Here is a 14,224-nt window from a genome sequence, read left to right as displayed (position 1 = left end):
AGTGATAGCTATATCTGACAGTTTTGAAAACGAAAAAGCAGTATAAATACAGCAGCTAGCATTACAGACACATACAATGCATAAATATAATCAAATGCTAATGTAAATGGATTTTGAATCAACTGACTACCCCTCAGGGGTATTGGTAGGATATAGAGTGCTATATATACCTGATCCAGGGGAGAGTTATACAGGGAAATAGACCTAACCTCTGAGACCAACAGCTTTCAGCAGCGCACCCAAGGTGGACTGTGAGCGTCTCACTCACGAAGTTGTCAGAAGTAGCAAACCAGACATGAGAATCCGCAACCAGAATATGCGTCTGGGTTGGGGGAGGAGAGGCTGGGGGAGCTCCTAAGCTGCGACTTTGACGGTACGGGTACTGGCCTCACAGTAGTAGATGCTACCGAGTGCGTCTACTACCCGACCCTGGCGACAGACCATATGGCCCCGGCCGCCTTAGTGAGGACATGTTAAACAAGACTTTCACCTGCAGCTGCCTCCGATGCGTCTCCTACACCGGAGACCTGGACTGCTTCGCGCACAATTCCCCACACGAGGAGTCATCTTACCTGCCATCTCCGTGAATTCGATCACAGTCCAGGCCCTGCGATGCCGCTAGCTGAGCCACGCTGAGGCCCACTGAAATCTCCAGCGTATATAGCGGTACTGGCGTTTCGGCATCGGCGGAGGTAGAAACAGTCACCATATATGCATCGTATTCGGTGCCTAATACTGCTAAACTCAGAAGTTAACAAAACTAAGGTAAGTCAAATAAAGAAAAGCCTGGGACTGCCTAGGCAGACCTGCTGTTAAAACGGTGCGTCTGGATACTTGTCGCGCACCAAACAAAAAAACTGAATGCCTGTGGCTGGGCAGGGAGGAGGACCTATGCATGCTGGGAGCTTCAAAGCTGTAAGCTGTTTGGTGCAATGGATCACTCCAACTACATACCCCAAGGTAGATCCTGTGGACCCTGAAGAAGAAAGTAGCAGCTTCGGTTCACCGCCGGGTGAATAGATGCCATGTGTATATCTATGTGCGACTGAGTTTGAATCTGCATACAAAATGCTATGCAGCGGTTTGTCTTTTTTTCATGCCAAGTTCCGTTGTGCTTGGAATACAGATTCAGACATACAAGTGCCATATCAAATTAGTCCCGTGAAGCGGTTTGTCACATCCATTTGCGACTATGACACATTTTCGGGTAAAAAAGCAGGAAAACAGTAGTTTGGCGCAAGATGAGTCGCATGGGATCTGGCGGCTCACGACGTAAGGCGTTTAGGCTAGGTGTATGACGACGCATCTATATGCACATTCAATTAGGATGTTGATCTACAATATTTACAATCCTTAGAAATGTGAATATGACCTAGGTGTCAAAGAAACCTCCTAATGCATATTGTAGCTTACCAACAAAGTAATCAACTCTGTGTCCCATCATGTTAGTTGATTTTGATGGACAATTGAAACGTAGGTACTTCGCGATGGCCTTTTCATCTTTGGTTGGCTCACCCACCTCCTGTGAGACAACACAAACTATAAGCATGTATATTTTGCTTTAAAGTTATAAATTTCATCGTCAAATTGTCCTTCATTTACCTCTATAAATACACAGAGAGGAGAGCATTGGCTGACTTTCAAAAAGAAGAAGCCCATAAAGAAATTTTTTAATAAGTACATGTAAAACAACCAAAACGTACTTCTGGCTAATTGTAATACAACACAGAAAGAGCTACAAATGAACTAAAAAGAGGAGCCTCAAATGGTGATTTACATTATTAGAGAAATAGATTACATTTCAATTCAATGTTCATATAAAGAACCGAACGGAGAAAAAAAAAAACATGATGCTCCTAGAAACTTTCTATCCAGGGTTTTTTTTTTTTTTTTTTTACTTTAGAAGTGATGTATAAACCTGGTTTATGGTTCACAAAAGGATCTTTTAAACACAGCGAGAACAATGTGAAGCTCTGACAGCGTTAAACACACGTGCGTCACTCGGTCTGAGGATGAGGTTTTTAACTGCCCTCTCTTTTTATTCTGACAGGTTCATGTAAGTTGGTCAGTCACAGCATTTTCAACAGACTAAATATAAAGAAATGTTTATTAAAAATGCATTGTGCTCCAATGTGAATGGTGCCAGAGAAATCAATTTGCATTATTTTATTTTTTTTATGCATACAAAGCACTGACAACACACGGACAACACATAGATGCTATACACTGGCAGATATATTGGCCGATCAATTGATCAGCCAATATATTGTGTGCCTGTCGGCCAGTGTGTACCAGCTATATGTCTGTGAACGACATCATTCACAGACATATTGCGTCGGCTGTGCTGCACAGCAGATGGCAGATGTATATGCAGATATATCTGTCCGTTGTGCTGTTTGTATGGACGATCAGCCGATCGCCCATTCACTTTCAACAGATCCCGCGGGGAGGAGATCGCAGCGTGACCCCCAGCCAGCCGGACCCACGTCCAGATGATGGTTATTCAGTGTGTATGAAAAACCATCATCTGCAGATATATCTGTTAAGTGTGTACCTGGAGAAGCTATTACTGATGCCAGAGATCACTTTAATGTCTCAGAAGCCAGTTAGTCAAGCTACAGCAACATACCAGAACATGACTGACATCTACAGTAGGCAAACATGGACAATATGTGCTAACAAGCACATAGTAAATTATACAATAACGTGTTCAATTAGCAATATTAAAAGAAAAAGTTATTAGAATGTCACCCGCATAGATAGAAAGTACATTTAGGAAACATGCACAGAAAATGCACACAAAAATAAGGAGTAACTGAAAGATAATGAGCAATAAAGCCCTAAATAAATACTGGATGGCAAGTGGCATTTACTTTTTGTAAATGTCACACTGCTGTCTGGCCGTAAGCTGCTACCTTCTTCCACAGTCGGGATCAGGCATGGAGTTGTACTGAGGGCCATCATTATGAAATTATTATGCACCTAAAAGTGTACTGCAGGGATGGGACATGATAAATGCCATCTCATATAAAAGTAATTCTGTGTGTCAATATAAGAGTATAGGTGGCCAAAGACACGGGTAACAAAGTGGTGTTTTACAAAATATGTTGTCAGATTATAATTTACAGACAAAAGATATAGGTGTTGCGCTAATAAATAATTATAACTGGACATGGCAAAAATCAAGATCAAGACACCTATTGTATAGTTAGAAATAGTTCTTCATACAATAATTAAAACTACTTCTTATTAAGAAGTCTATGCACACTAATCTGGTTATATTGTAAAAAAAGAACTACTACAAAAGCTAGTACGTGAATTCCCCGCTGTGGGGACCGTATATATATGAAACAATCTGTCCAGAAAATATGACAGTCTCACTGGCCATCCATACACATAATTAAAGTCTTAGTTCACCTTCTCTGACCTCCAGGTCCAGTAATATTAAGGCGTTTAAACAACTCTGTGTATTGGAGAACTGAGCCACCCGTTTTGTGACCTCCAGGCTGATAACGATCGATCACTTACTGGGCTCAGTAGATCAGTGTTTTTCAGCCACTGTGCCATGTCACACTAGTGTGCCCTGAGCGCCTGTCAAGTGTGCCGCGGCAGTCAGCTCAGCACATTAGTACTTAAGTGTGTTTTATTCCTGAGGAGGCCAATGTAGTGTGTTTTATTCCTGTGGAGGTCAATGTAGTGTGTATTATTCCTGAGGAGGCCAATGTAGTGTGTATTATTCCTGAGGAGGCCAATGTAGTGTGTATTATTCCTGAGGAGGCCAATGTAGTGTGTATTATTCCTGAGGAGGCCAATGTAGTGTGTTTTATTCCTGAGGAGGCCAATGTAGTGTGTTTTATTCCTGTGGAGGTCAATGTAGTGTGTTTTATTCCTGTGGAGGTCAATGTAGTGTGTTTTATTCCTGAAGAGGCCAATGTAGTTTGTATTATTCCTGAAGAGGCCAATGTAGTGTGTTTTATTCCTGAGGAGGCCAATGTAGTGTGAATTATTCCTGAGGAGGGCAATGTAGTGTGTATTATTCCTGAGGAGGCCAATGTAGTGTGTATTATTCCTGAGGAGGCCAATGTAGTGTGTTTTATTCCTGTGGAGGTCAATGTAGTGTGTATTATTCCTGTGGAGGTCAATGTAGTGTGTATTATTCCTGAGGAGGCCAATGTAGTTTGTATTATTCCTGTGGAGGCCAATATGTGTGTATATTTTATGTGGGAGCCAATGTTTATGTTTTTTCATTGGTCATGCATGCCGCATCGCTGGATGGTGTGCGCCTTGGCAATTTTAAAATCTTGTGTAGTGTGCCTTGAGTTGAAAAGGTTGAAAATCACTGCAGTAGATAGTGCTGCTGGTATAGTGTCTCCCGTTTGAAGACTGCCGACAGGTGATCCATGGACAAGCCCGTCCGGAAGCTATAATGAAGTCAACTCGTGACCACCTTTGCCTTACTCCGCACACAGTCCAAGTGCAGCGTACTGACAGTGCGCATAGATCAGAGAGACAATTCTTAAGAAATGTCCAGCAGGTTAAAAAGCAAAATAGTACCAGAAAGTATCAATCCCTTGATGCGTTTCGCTTCCGGTCCAGGAAGCTTTATCAAAGAGTATTATATATTTTATTATTAGTTTTTATTAGCGCCAAGCTGGGATTTTTTTGCAGATTATAATTTAGAATATCACACACACACACTCTTCTATAAAGAAAAAAAAGGGAAACAGACTGTTACAGCACCTGGTGTTTCAACTTTGAGGCAAACATGTGTGACTGCTACACCAGAGACCATGTTGCACAGGAAAGATTATGGTGAATATTTACTTTCTTTCCTCTGTAGCAATGCAGTGGAATATGCCTTTCAAAGACTATTTTGCTGCTCTAAAATCCAAAATATTATCCAATTAACCTTAAACAGAAACAAAATGGTTTGCGTACTGAACCAGGAATTGCTGGACATCTCACAGAGGAAGGGTCTACCAGAAAAAAGTTCTACTAGTTATTTGGCTTTACCTCCTCTGTGCTTCCTTTACAAGTTGGAGAACTGTAAAGCTCAGCACTAGGTCCTATGCTCTTCTCTACCTATAGAACGTCAGCATCATATGTATGCAGGTGATATCCACATTACTTATCCTCCAACACTGTGATGGCACAGGTTACTAACCACCTTTCTGCTTTATCGTCTTGGATGTCCTCTCACCATCTCAAACTTTCAAAAACTGAGATAATAATACCCCCACCAGTCATCAGAACTTACCTCTGACATCTCTGTTGACAACACATAAAATCAACCATACGCTTAAAGCCTGTTGCATAGGTATCACCCTTGACTTGGAACTGTTCTTTGCCTCTCACATTCAATTTGTTTCCAAATATGTACATATATCATATATGACAATGAAAAAACTTCAGTTCATGCCCTCATTGCCTCCAACATTGGGGCGATTCAATTCAGCGCAATGCTGAATAGCACCGGGAAGGAGTTACCTGAGCTATTCAAATCACAGCGCTGTCAAGTCTGTCTAAAACCACTTACGTTGGAGAATGCCAGTTAGTGTGCCTAAAGCAGGGTGTTTTGTCGCACTAACCAGTATTCTCTGACTAAAGTGCCAGCCGCGAGGCTGTTAGCTTCTTGCTAAGCTGAAAATCAGCATCACGACCGGCACTTTAATCAGATTTTTGCTCACTCCCTCCTGAGGGTGCGAAAAGAAATCTAGTTTTCCAGCTAGAATGCGGGCACAGACTCGCAGGTAGGGCATCCACTGCGCACGCTCCTGAAAAGGGTGCATGGCCGACCGGGGAGAAGGCATGCCCTTGTGCCACAACCCCAGTTTGTCACATTTGGGGGGGTGCCCAGAACTTCCCCCAAGCTCTCCAGTCACGGTGAACAGATGCCGACATCTATTCACCCAGCGGTGATCGGTCACCGCAACTTTTCCCACCCACGGGACACTGTGGGGAAGGCACAGGGCAGGTTGTTTTAGCGGGGCGTCGCTAAAAGTGCAGGGCACATTTTGTCCTTTAATAATCGGGCAGGGCGCAGTGCCCTAAAACAGCCCATCTAAAGGATTTCTAGTGTTCCCTCTAGGCTAACAGCGCAGTGAATTTAATAGCTCCTGGAACTCCTTCCTGAGGCTATTCAGCATCTCGCTGAATTAAATCGCCCTCATTGACTATTGCAATAGCCTCCATACTGGTCTTGCCATAAAAACAGACTTTCACCACTAGGCTCTATTTTGAATGCAACAGCTAAACTGATTTTCTTCATAAAATGTTCTACTGCTGATGCGCCGCTCTAACAGTCTTTACAGCCTTCATCTTGTCAAATTAAATATAAAATACAAGTAACAAACAAGGCCATAAACAACTCTATGCAAAAATAAAATTTTACACTTATCTCAAAATATCTTTCAACTCCACCCCTCCGCTCCATACAAGATCTGCATCTCTCATCCACACTTATTACTAGGGGTGAGCGGGTTCGGTTTTACTCGGATTTACTCAGTTCTTATCGCCACTTTACCGCAAATTCGGATTTATTATATTGGCTATCCAAAACACATGATAGGCGATAGCCAATAAAATGCCGTTTAAAGATCCGAGTAAATCTGAGTAAAACCGAACCCGCTCACCCCTACTTATTACCTGCCCACATTCCCGGTTACAGGATATGTTCTGGGCTGTACCCACTCTGTGGAATGCCCCTCTTCGCACAACAACATTTTCCTTTAGCCCTCAAGCGTTATGTTGCTGTATACAGCCCCCATCACCTATTTATACATTATCGAGAGAGAGAGCGCAATTTGATTGCTCAGAACGGTCATGAATAATGGGAAAGAAAAAATATTTCTATATACATGTTTAAAAAACCTGATGCTTCATTGGGTCTACAGATGCCGTTCTGTCAAGTCTTATGGAGGGTACACACGGTCAGATATTCTTGACGATATGAACGATGATGGAAAAAAATCGGACCATCTTTCATATCGACATGTATCGACCAACCCGCATGTCAGATAACGATATCTGAAGTCGTCTGTGTTTGCAGTCCAACTTGGACGACTTCATCATTTAAATACTGTCAGAAATCGTTCATAGTTAATGAGATAGTTAGAGAAATCGTTCATTGTTGCAAATCTGACCGTGTGTATGCACCATTAGGGCTATATTCAAAGCTGCAATGACATTAAATGCAATGGTCTTGGACCTAATATTATTGCTGTTTTAAATTCTGTTGGCAAAACCGCCAGTAATCGATGGGTTTCGTAAATATAGCCCTTAACATCATGATCAACAGAGGCATCATCTATCAATAATTACAAATTGGGCAGGCATGCTGCATCATTCAATAAAGTTTGTATAGCCCCAGTGAGCTTTATTTGGACATTCTACTGTTCAAATTAATATGAGAAGAGATGGGCCAACAGACCAATGAAACAATCATGATTTGCATCACCTAATGCTAATTGATCTATAACAAAAAAAAAAAAAAAAAGTATAGCTTTCCTAAGAAGTGTATCCTACTCGTGAGACCCTTATTCTTATGATTTGGCAAGAAACTACAAGCAAAAAAAAAAAAAAAAAGACATTTGGTGTACATACAGGGCTCGTATAGCCAAGCCATAGTACAGTTGCACTGCTTGTTAAAATCATACATGAACCGCTGTCTATTCATCCCACATGACACAGTCCAGGGAGTGATAACCAAAAAATAAATCAACCAAAAGAAGACAGATGAGCCTTGGGTATAAGTGCTCTGTACACATGACTTTGCTGAGGCACATGATAAGTGATGCTTGTTTAATGCCACCTTGGGGAAACATCTTCCATGAAGTGGTGAACCAAGGGAGTGATATCTTTACCATCTCACAGGTCTGCAGTTACTCTAAAGGCCCCTATCCACTAGTCGATTTAAATGAACGATTGAACTATAACAATATCGTTATCATTCAATCGTTCATAAATCTTTTGCAAAAAGATCTAAAACGACCAGCGATGCGCATGCCTGCTGGTCGTTTAGACATCTATTATCATGCAAACATGCTGGTCAACCTGACGTTAACGTCAGGTTGAGCGTGTTTGCAGATGATGGATGAGCCTGTACTGAACGACTGCTCGTTCAGTGCAGGCTCATCACAGACTGATAAACGACTGCACGATTACAATGTTGTAATTGTGCAGTCGTTTTCAGATCTTTAAGTGGATGGGAACCTTTATGCCGGGTACACACCGGGACGATGTTGTTACATTTGGCCAAATCGTAACGATATATCGTGCAGTGTGTATGCACGACGTGTGCACCCGTGGCCACATGCGCCGTCAGGTTTGATGCGTTGCACATCAAACCTGACAATATTGCATGCGGCTCCATTCATGTTAATGAAGGACGGAACGAGTGCTTGTTCCGTCGTTCATATCATCGTTCTGATGTGTACCAGCGGTACGATATGTAGGCTCATTGGAACAGTCACTGTTGGACAGTCTGAAAAGGACGATGAACAATAACTACAAACAGGAGCGCGCTTGAACGATTATCGTTATAACTCAGAAACTGAACAATTTTTTGAACAATAACGACGTCGTTAACAACAAATCGTGCAAAAAATTGTTACGTGTGTATGCAGATTAAGTGTTCTGCTTTGATTGTATTGTAAATTTTATTCACTTTACATCATGTTACGTGTATACTGTATCTGTACTTTGTTAGGTGCTGCGGACCCCTTGTGACACCCTACAAGAGCATAATAGTAATACTTTGAGGGGGTTCCAGAAACACTAAACTTATAATACAAGTTGGCATACATAAAAGAACTAAAAACATTTTCAAATATTCAAATCAGGATCCTGAGATCTGAAAATACTGAAGTACCTTGAACGAAGGTCAACTTCATTTAAAACATATACATAGTGCAAAAAGCATTATTCACCATCTATGACAGGTTCTCTTTAATAGAGCAATAGAAAGCCCTGTGATAAACACAGTACACTGCAGCAATTTTCGATTTCCCTCTCATATGTACTCGCTGTGGGTGGCTTGTGGAACCACATAAATATAAGATGAGAATATGGTTTTTTATTTTTCGTAGTCTGTTCATACAATTTTATTTGTTTCTAGTGTATAGAATGCAGCCTGTTTAACACTTTTCAGACACCTAATTGCCACAGCTTATTTAATCACTAGATCTGGCTAAAGAGGTGTTTCATACAGGGGTCTATGTACTAAAAAATAGCAGACTAGTTGCGATTATTATTTATCCATATCGCCTGGAATATTTTCATTATTAATGAAAGTATCTGCGCTATGTACAAAGGGGAAGTGGCATGGACAGCAGTTGCAGTAACCGCTGTCCCTCTGAGTTATATCCCTGGCAAATTGTAGAAGCCTTTTAAAGAAGTGAAAGACTTCTCCAGGGGAAGCCGACACTGCGCATGAGTACAGTGTCAGCTTCTACAGCCAAGCAGGGGCTGCGAGATAGAGAACGAAAGATCTCTCTCCTGCACCGGGAGCCTCCATAGGTTTACACTAGTCTACGCCATCTGAAGCTAGTGTAAACCAGGGCTCGACAAAACCCGGGGGCCAGGTCGCCATGGCGACCCGATTTGGTTGCCTGGCGACCAGACTTTCAGCAAACCCCGGGCCCTGTAGTGCAGACCGTGAGCGCGGTCCACACTACATAGTAACAAACGCATTGCATAGGTGTTGGTGGCCGCTACTGGGGACACTGTATGGGGGTGGCCACTACTGGGGCACTGTACAGGGTGGGGCCGCTACTAGGGGCAATGCATAGTGGGGACTACTACTGGGGTCACTGCATAAGGGGGACTACTACTGGGGTCACTGCAGAGGGGGGACTACTACTGGGGGCACTGCAGAGGGGGGACTACTACTGGGGGCACTGCAGAGGGGGGACTACTACTGGGGGAACTGCAGAGGGGTGCCCAAAGCATATTCTTGCATCTGGGCCCACCACTCTCTAGTTCGGCCACTGACGGAGGTGGCTTTGTTAGCCCGGGGTTTTTTGGCTGCGGAGGGGTGGTCTTTATGGGGGTTGGTTGCCTGCATAGGGGGACCACTACTGGGGGAACTGCATAGGGGTGCCCAAAGCATATTCTTGCATCTGGGCCCACCACTCTCTAGTTCGGCCACTGACGGAGGTGGCTTTGTTTGCCCGGGGTTTTTTGGCTGCGGAAGGGTGGTCTTTATGGTGGTTGGTTGCCTGGAGAAGCGGGTTAGCTGCTCAATAATGTGGCTGTGGGAGGGTAGTTTACCTGGGGTACCCCGTTAGTGGTGGGCCATGGGGGTTGGGGCGTAGGTGCTCAGTAATGCTGCCCTGGGGGAAGGGGGGGTCTGGCTCCTACACTTTCATCCTGGCTTTAGGTTTTAGAAAAAAAATTTCAAGCCCTGGTGTAAACTATCGGGGCTAAACGCCAAAAAGCTTCGCTTTTGGAGTTTAGTACATAGGGCTCAGATCGTAGTCCTCATTGATAATTAATATGGGCACTACTATCTGAAGTGTTAAGCACTTTGCCTGAAATTTCTGTGAAATCTCCTGCATTGTGCTTTTAGTACATAACGACAATACATAAAATTATGCAGATACTACAGTTTCTGCATAACTTTATGAAAAAAAAAAAAACATATTGATACATAGGCCCAACAGTATTAAAATGGATAAATACATCTTTTCAGTGGGGAAAAAAAAAAATGCAACCCCACACCACTGCTATCCCTTCAGCATCCTCCTAGCACAGATGATGAATGAGTTAGGACCCCTCATCCTCTAGTTAAGTTTAGAAATGTGTGGGAGTTCTATTTTAAAATTGTAAATGAAGTAGGGAATTCCTCAAATAATGATTGTTATTACTTTAGTTGCATTTTAATAAGTAACCACTTTAAATGAAAATATTAAATTTTTTTAACTTAACAGTAAAGGCCCCCATACATGGTGCGATCTAGCAGCCGATCCAACGGATTGGAACAATATCGGCCAATGCGCGCTCCCGTGGGAGTGTACATCGCTCCTCCAGATCTTTCTGCATGCTCAGTTGATCTGGGGGAGCGATGTATGATCCCATGCAGCGCTATGTGGGCGGGGGGTGCCGGCATATCGGGCGGTCGGCCACCCGATCTCTATGTGTATGGGGACCGCCCGATAGGTCGACCATCAGATCAGCCGTCGCATCACAAGGTACATATTGCACCGTGCATGGGGCCTTAAGACGAAGAATAAAAGATTTATGTCTTCCAGTTAAGTTTGCCATTACAAAAAAAAAAGCTTCAAAATTGGTACAGCTCTAAAAGTAACTGTACAACAGCCGAATTTTGTGCTTTATATGACAATTATAGCTGGCGTTATGTAATCCCAATCATCAGAGCAGTAACTTCTTGTTAGTTCTGTAGTTCCTTTATTCACACTAATGAGTGTGGTCATGGACCATGTGTATCACAACACTTGTCAAAGCCATCCATCCGCTGAAATACAAGTTCTACTCATACCATTCACAATTATAACAGGACATGATGTGGCGTATCCAGTAGCAGAAAACTATATATGCTCTGCACACTTTCATTCCATGACGTCTGGGCAGCTCATAAACCAAGAGTAAACAAACCACAGCGAAACACAAATTTTAAACACATATGTCTCTAATCTTTTCACGCTATAAATGACAAATTTTTTGTACAGTGCTGCATACATTAGTGATTAGTGGCACTATATAAATAATAATTATACATGACAGCCAATGGCTCAGAACTTGAGGAAAGTTTATAACATTTTTAAAATGTGATAAGTACAAGCATCCGTATGTTAGAGTCAATGTGTATAGATAGAGATGTACAGTACACACTTTTTCCAGCTCCCTAAACATACAAACTAGCTCCTACATTTGCATTAGACCCACAGTAACCGGGTCCATAAATATTGCAACACTACAGTATAATGTAGTAAATCATATACTTTGGAGCTATAATTATATATTCCCAGTACACTATGCGGTAACTTATTTACTGAACACAGCTATAGCTTAAGGTTACAGATGTCAGAATGCATCAGATTACAATGGGACACATCACACACACATAATATATAGCCATATATGTGGAATTCCCCTAGCTCCCTACGATGTGTGTACACACCTGCCTGGGTATCACTAGCAGGTAGTGACATACGTGTGTCTAGCGGGCCCCCAGCACCATCACCCCGGGCACCACTGTCCCTCTCCCCGCACCCTGCTCCCCACCTAGCAAATAACAGGCTCCAGCTGTTCCCAGGGACTGGCCCGCATCCGCCTACCGGTATGCCACAGGACACCAGCACCGGAAGGTCCGCACTCCGCACAGCCACACGGGGGTAATCCCAGATCAGGACCGGGGCCTCTTCCTCAGCTGTCCGCCATGGCGATAGGGGAAGCAGACATCTATACACTACCTATCGGCCAGCCGGCCCCGTGGATACATTCCTCCGCTGCTCCGGCCGGGGCTGTCACACGGGCGACCCAAGAGAGATGCACCCTATCCCGGAACATAATTACCTGAATCCGCTTCTTCAGTCTCCTCCGCTCCGCCATGTCTGCCCCGGCTGTCTGGTGACGTGGATGGGCGGGGCTAGCAGGCGGGCACGTGGCTGCAGGCTCACCACATCGCGCTACGCGCGCTCCCGGGCACTGTTGCTGTTGATATACTGTGTGTGTGTCGGCCAGCAGCACAGCACTACTGTAGCAGGACCCTGAGGTTCACATCGGTTCCTCTCACATCGATAGTACTAGTGCAGATTGGTGCATACACACGATCCAACTTGCTCGATCATCGATATCGTTGAACGACTTTTTCCTACTTTTTTGGTGCGTACACACTAAACGATATGCTCCCTGAGCGATATCGTCTAGTGTGTCCCCGGCAGGGTGTGCTCAATGTCGTTCAGCACGCTGAATGATATCATTAACGATATCGTTCAGCGCTGGGCTCTCTTCCCCCATTCCCCAACATGCAGCAACCTGACGACATCGTCAGGTTGGCCTGCATGTTAACCCGATGAACGATGATGACGAACGAACCGCGGGAACGCGCGTCGTCGTTATTGTTCATCGTTTTTGTGATAAAATGGACGATAAAGTGGAGGACTGAACGATAACGATATCGTTCAGTCGTCCACTTTAATCGCCCAGTGTGTACCCACCATAAAGGAGCTCAGCAAACTTCTTTAGTGCAGTACCCGCACCTCAGCGACATGAACGCTGGACGTTCAGGCTTTCATATCGTTAAATGGATAGGCCCCTTAATGCATACACACGTAACGATTTTGTAACCAACGATTTTCTGTCAGATTATCTGTCCAATTTTCTGTCATATTTTCCCTTGAAAAAGTGAAAGATTTTTTGAAGTGTAATGAACGATTTTTACAACGATGAACGAAAAATGTTCCTTCCCTTAATGAAAATCGTTATGTTGGACAGCCTGAAATGGACGATGAACTACAAACGGGAACGCGCTTGAACGATTTTCGTTCATCGTTATAACTCAGAAACTGAACGATTTTTTGAACGATTGACCGATAATGACGTTGTTAACAACAAATCGTTAAAAAAATCGTTACGTGTGTATGCACCTTTAAAATGAACGATATCGTTGAATGATTTCAGCAACGATCATGAATTATGAACCATATCTGGCAGTATTTAAATGATATCGACCAAGTTGGCCTGCATGTATGGTCGACCTCAGATATCGTTATCGTCCATATGGCCACACGCATCATTGGTCGTTCAATGCAAAAGAGTCAACGATATGAACGATATCAAGATAAACTATCGTTCATATTGTCCTGCAAAGTTGGACTGTGTGTATGCACCATATGACTTCAGATTTATTATTTATATATATATATTATATAAATATATATATATATAAGTATATAGACAAAAAATAGACAAAATTTGTAGTAAAATAAAAACGGGTTTTCTTTATTCACATGGCAAATAGAAACAGCATCGACGTTTCAGTCCGCTCTGGGAATTTTGTCAAGATACACAATAAATCACTCCACCCCATATTTATACACCTGAAGTTGATAGAGTCAAGTGAAATAGAGCCTCAGCCCACCCCTCATTAGAATCAACATACGTCCCCATAGTGAAACACGAATAAATAAATCGAATCCATACAGTTATTCTATAATAACTGTATAACTAGCACTGTTTAAAGGCAATATCGATGGTCTAAGAT

At 43.0% G+C, this 14,224-nt stretch overlaps 1 protein-coding gene across 2 annotated transcripts in view; it reads right to left on the bottom strand.

Moving 5' to 3' along the window:
* SEC62 (SEC62 preprotein translocation factor) overlaps positions 1 to 12,657 on the bottom strand; it is a 38,959-nt gene extending 26,302 nt beyond the window's left edge. For both annotated transcript variants that reach the window (XR_015871630.1, XM_088452378.1), the window contains exons 1-2: positions 12,535 to 12,657; positions 1,414 to 1,522 (exon numbers count right to left, since the gene is read on the bottom strand). Coding sequence is in view for 1 of the 2 variants with exons in the window: in XM_088452378.1 (XP_088308504.1) it covers positions 1,414 to 1,522; positions 12,535 to 12,570 (145 nt within the window). In the remaining variant the exon portion in view is untranslated. The remainder of the gene's footprint in view (positions 1 to 1,413; positions 1,523 to 12,534) is intronic.
* Positions 12,658 to 14,224: the final 1,567 nt, after the last annotated feature.

Source organism: Taudactylus pleione, unplaced genomic scaffold (assembly GCF_031769625.1).
Source record: "Taudactylus pleione unplaced genomic scaffold, aTauple2 ptg000037l, whole genome shotgun sequence".
Taxonomy (NCBI): domain Eukaryota; kingdom Metazoa; phylum Chordata; class Amphibia; order Anura; family Myobatrachidae; genus Taudactylus; species Taudactylus pleione.
The sequence above is the reverse complement of the archived record's forward strand: the minus strand, read 5'-3'. Positions and strand labels throughout refer to the sequence as shown.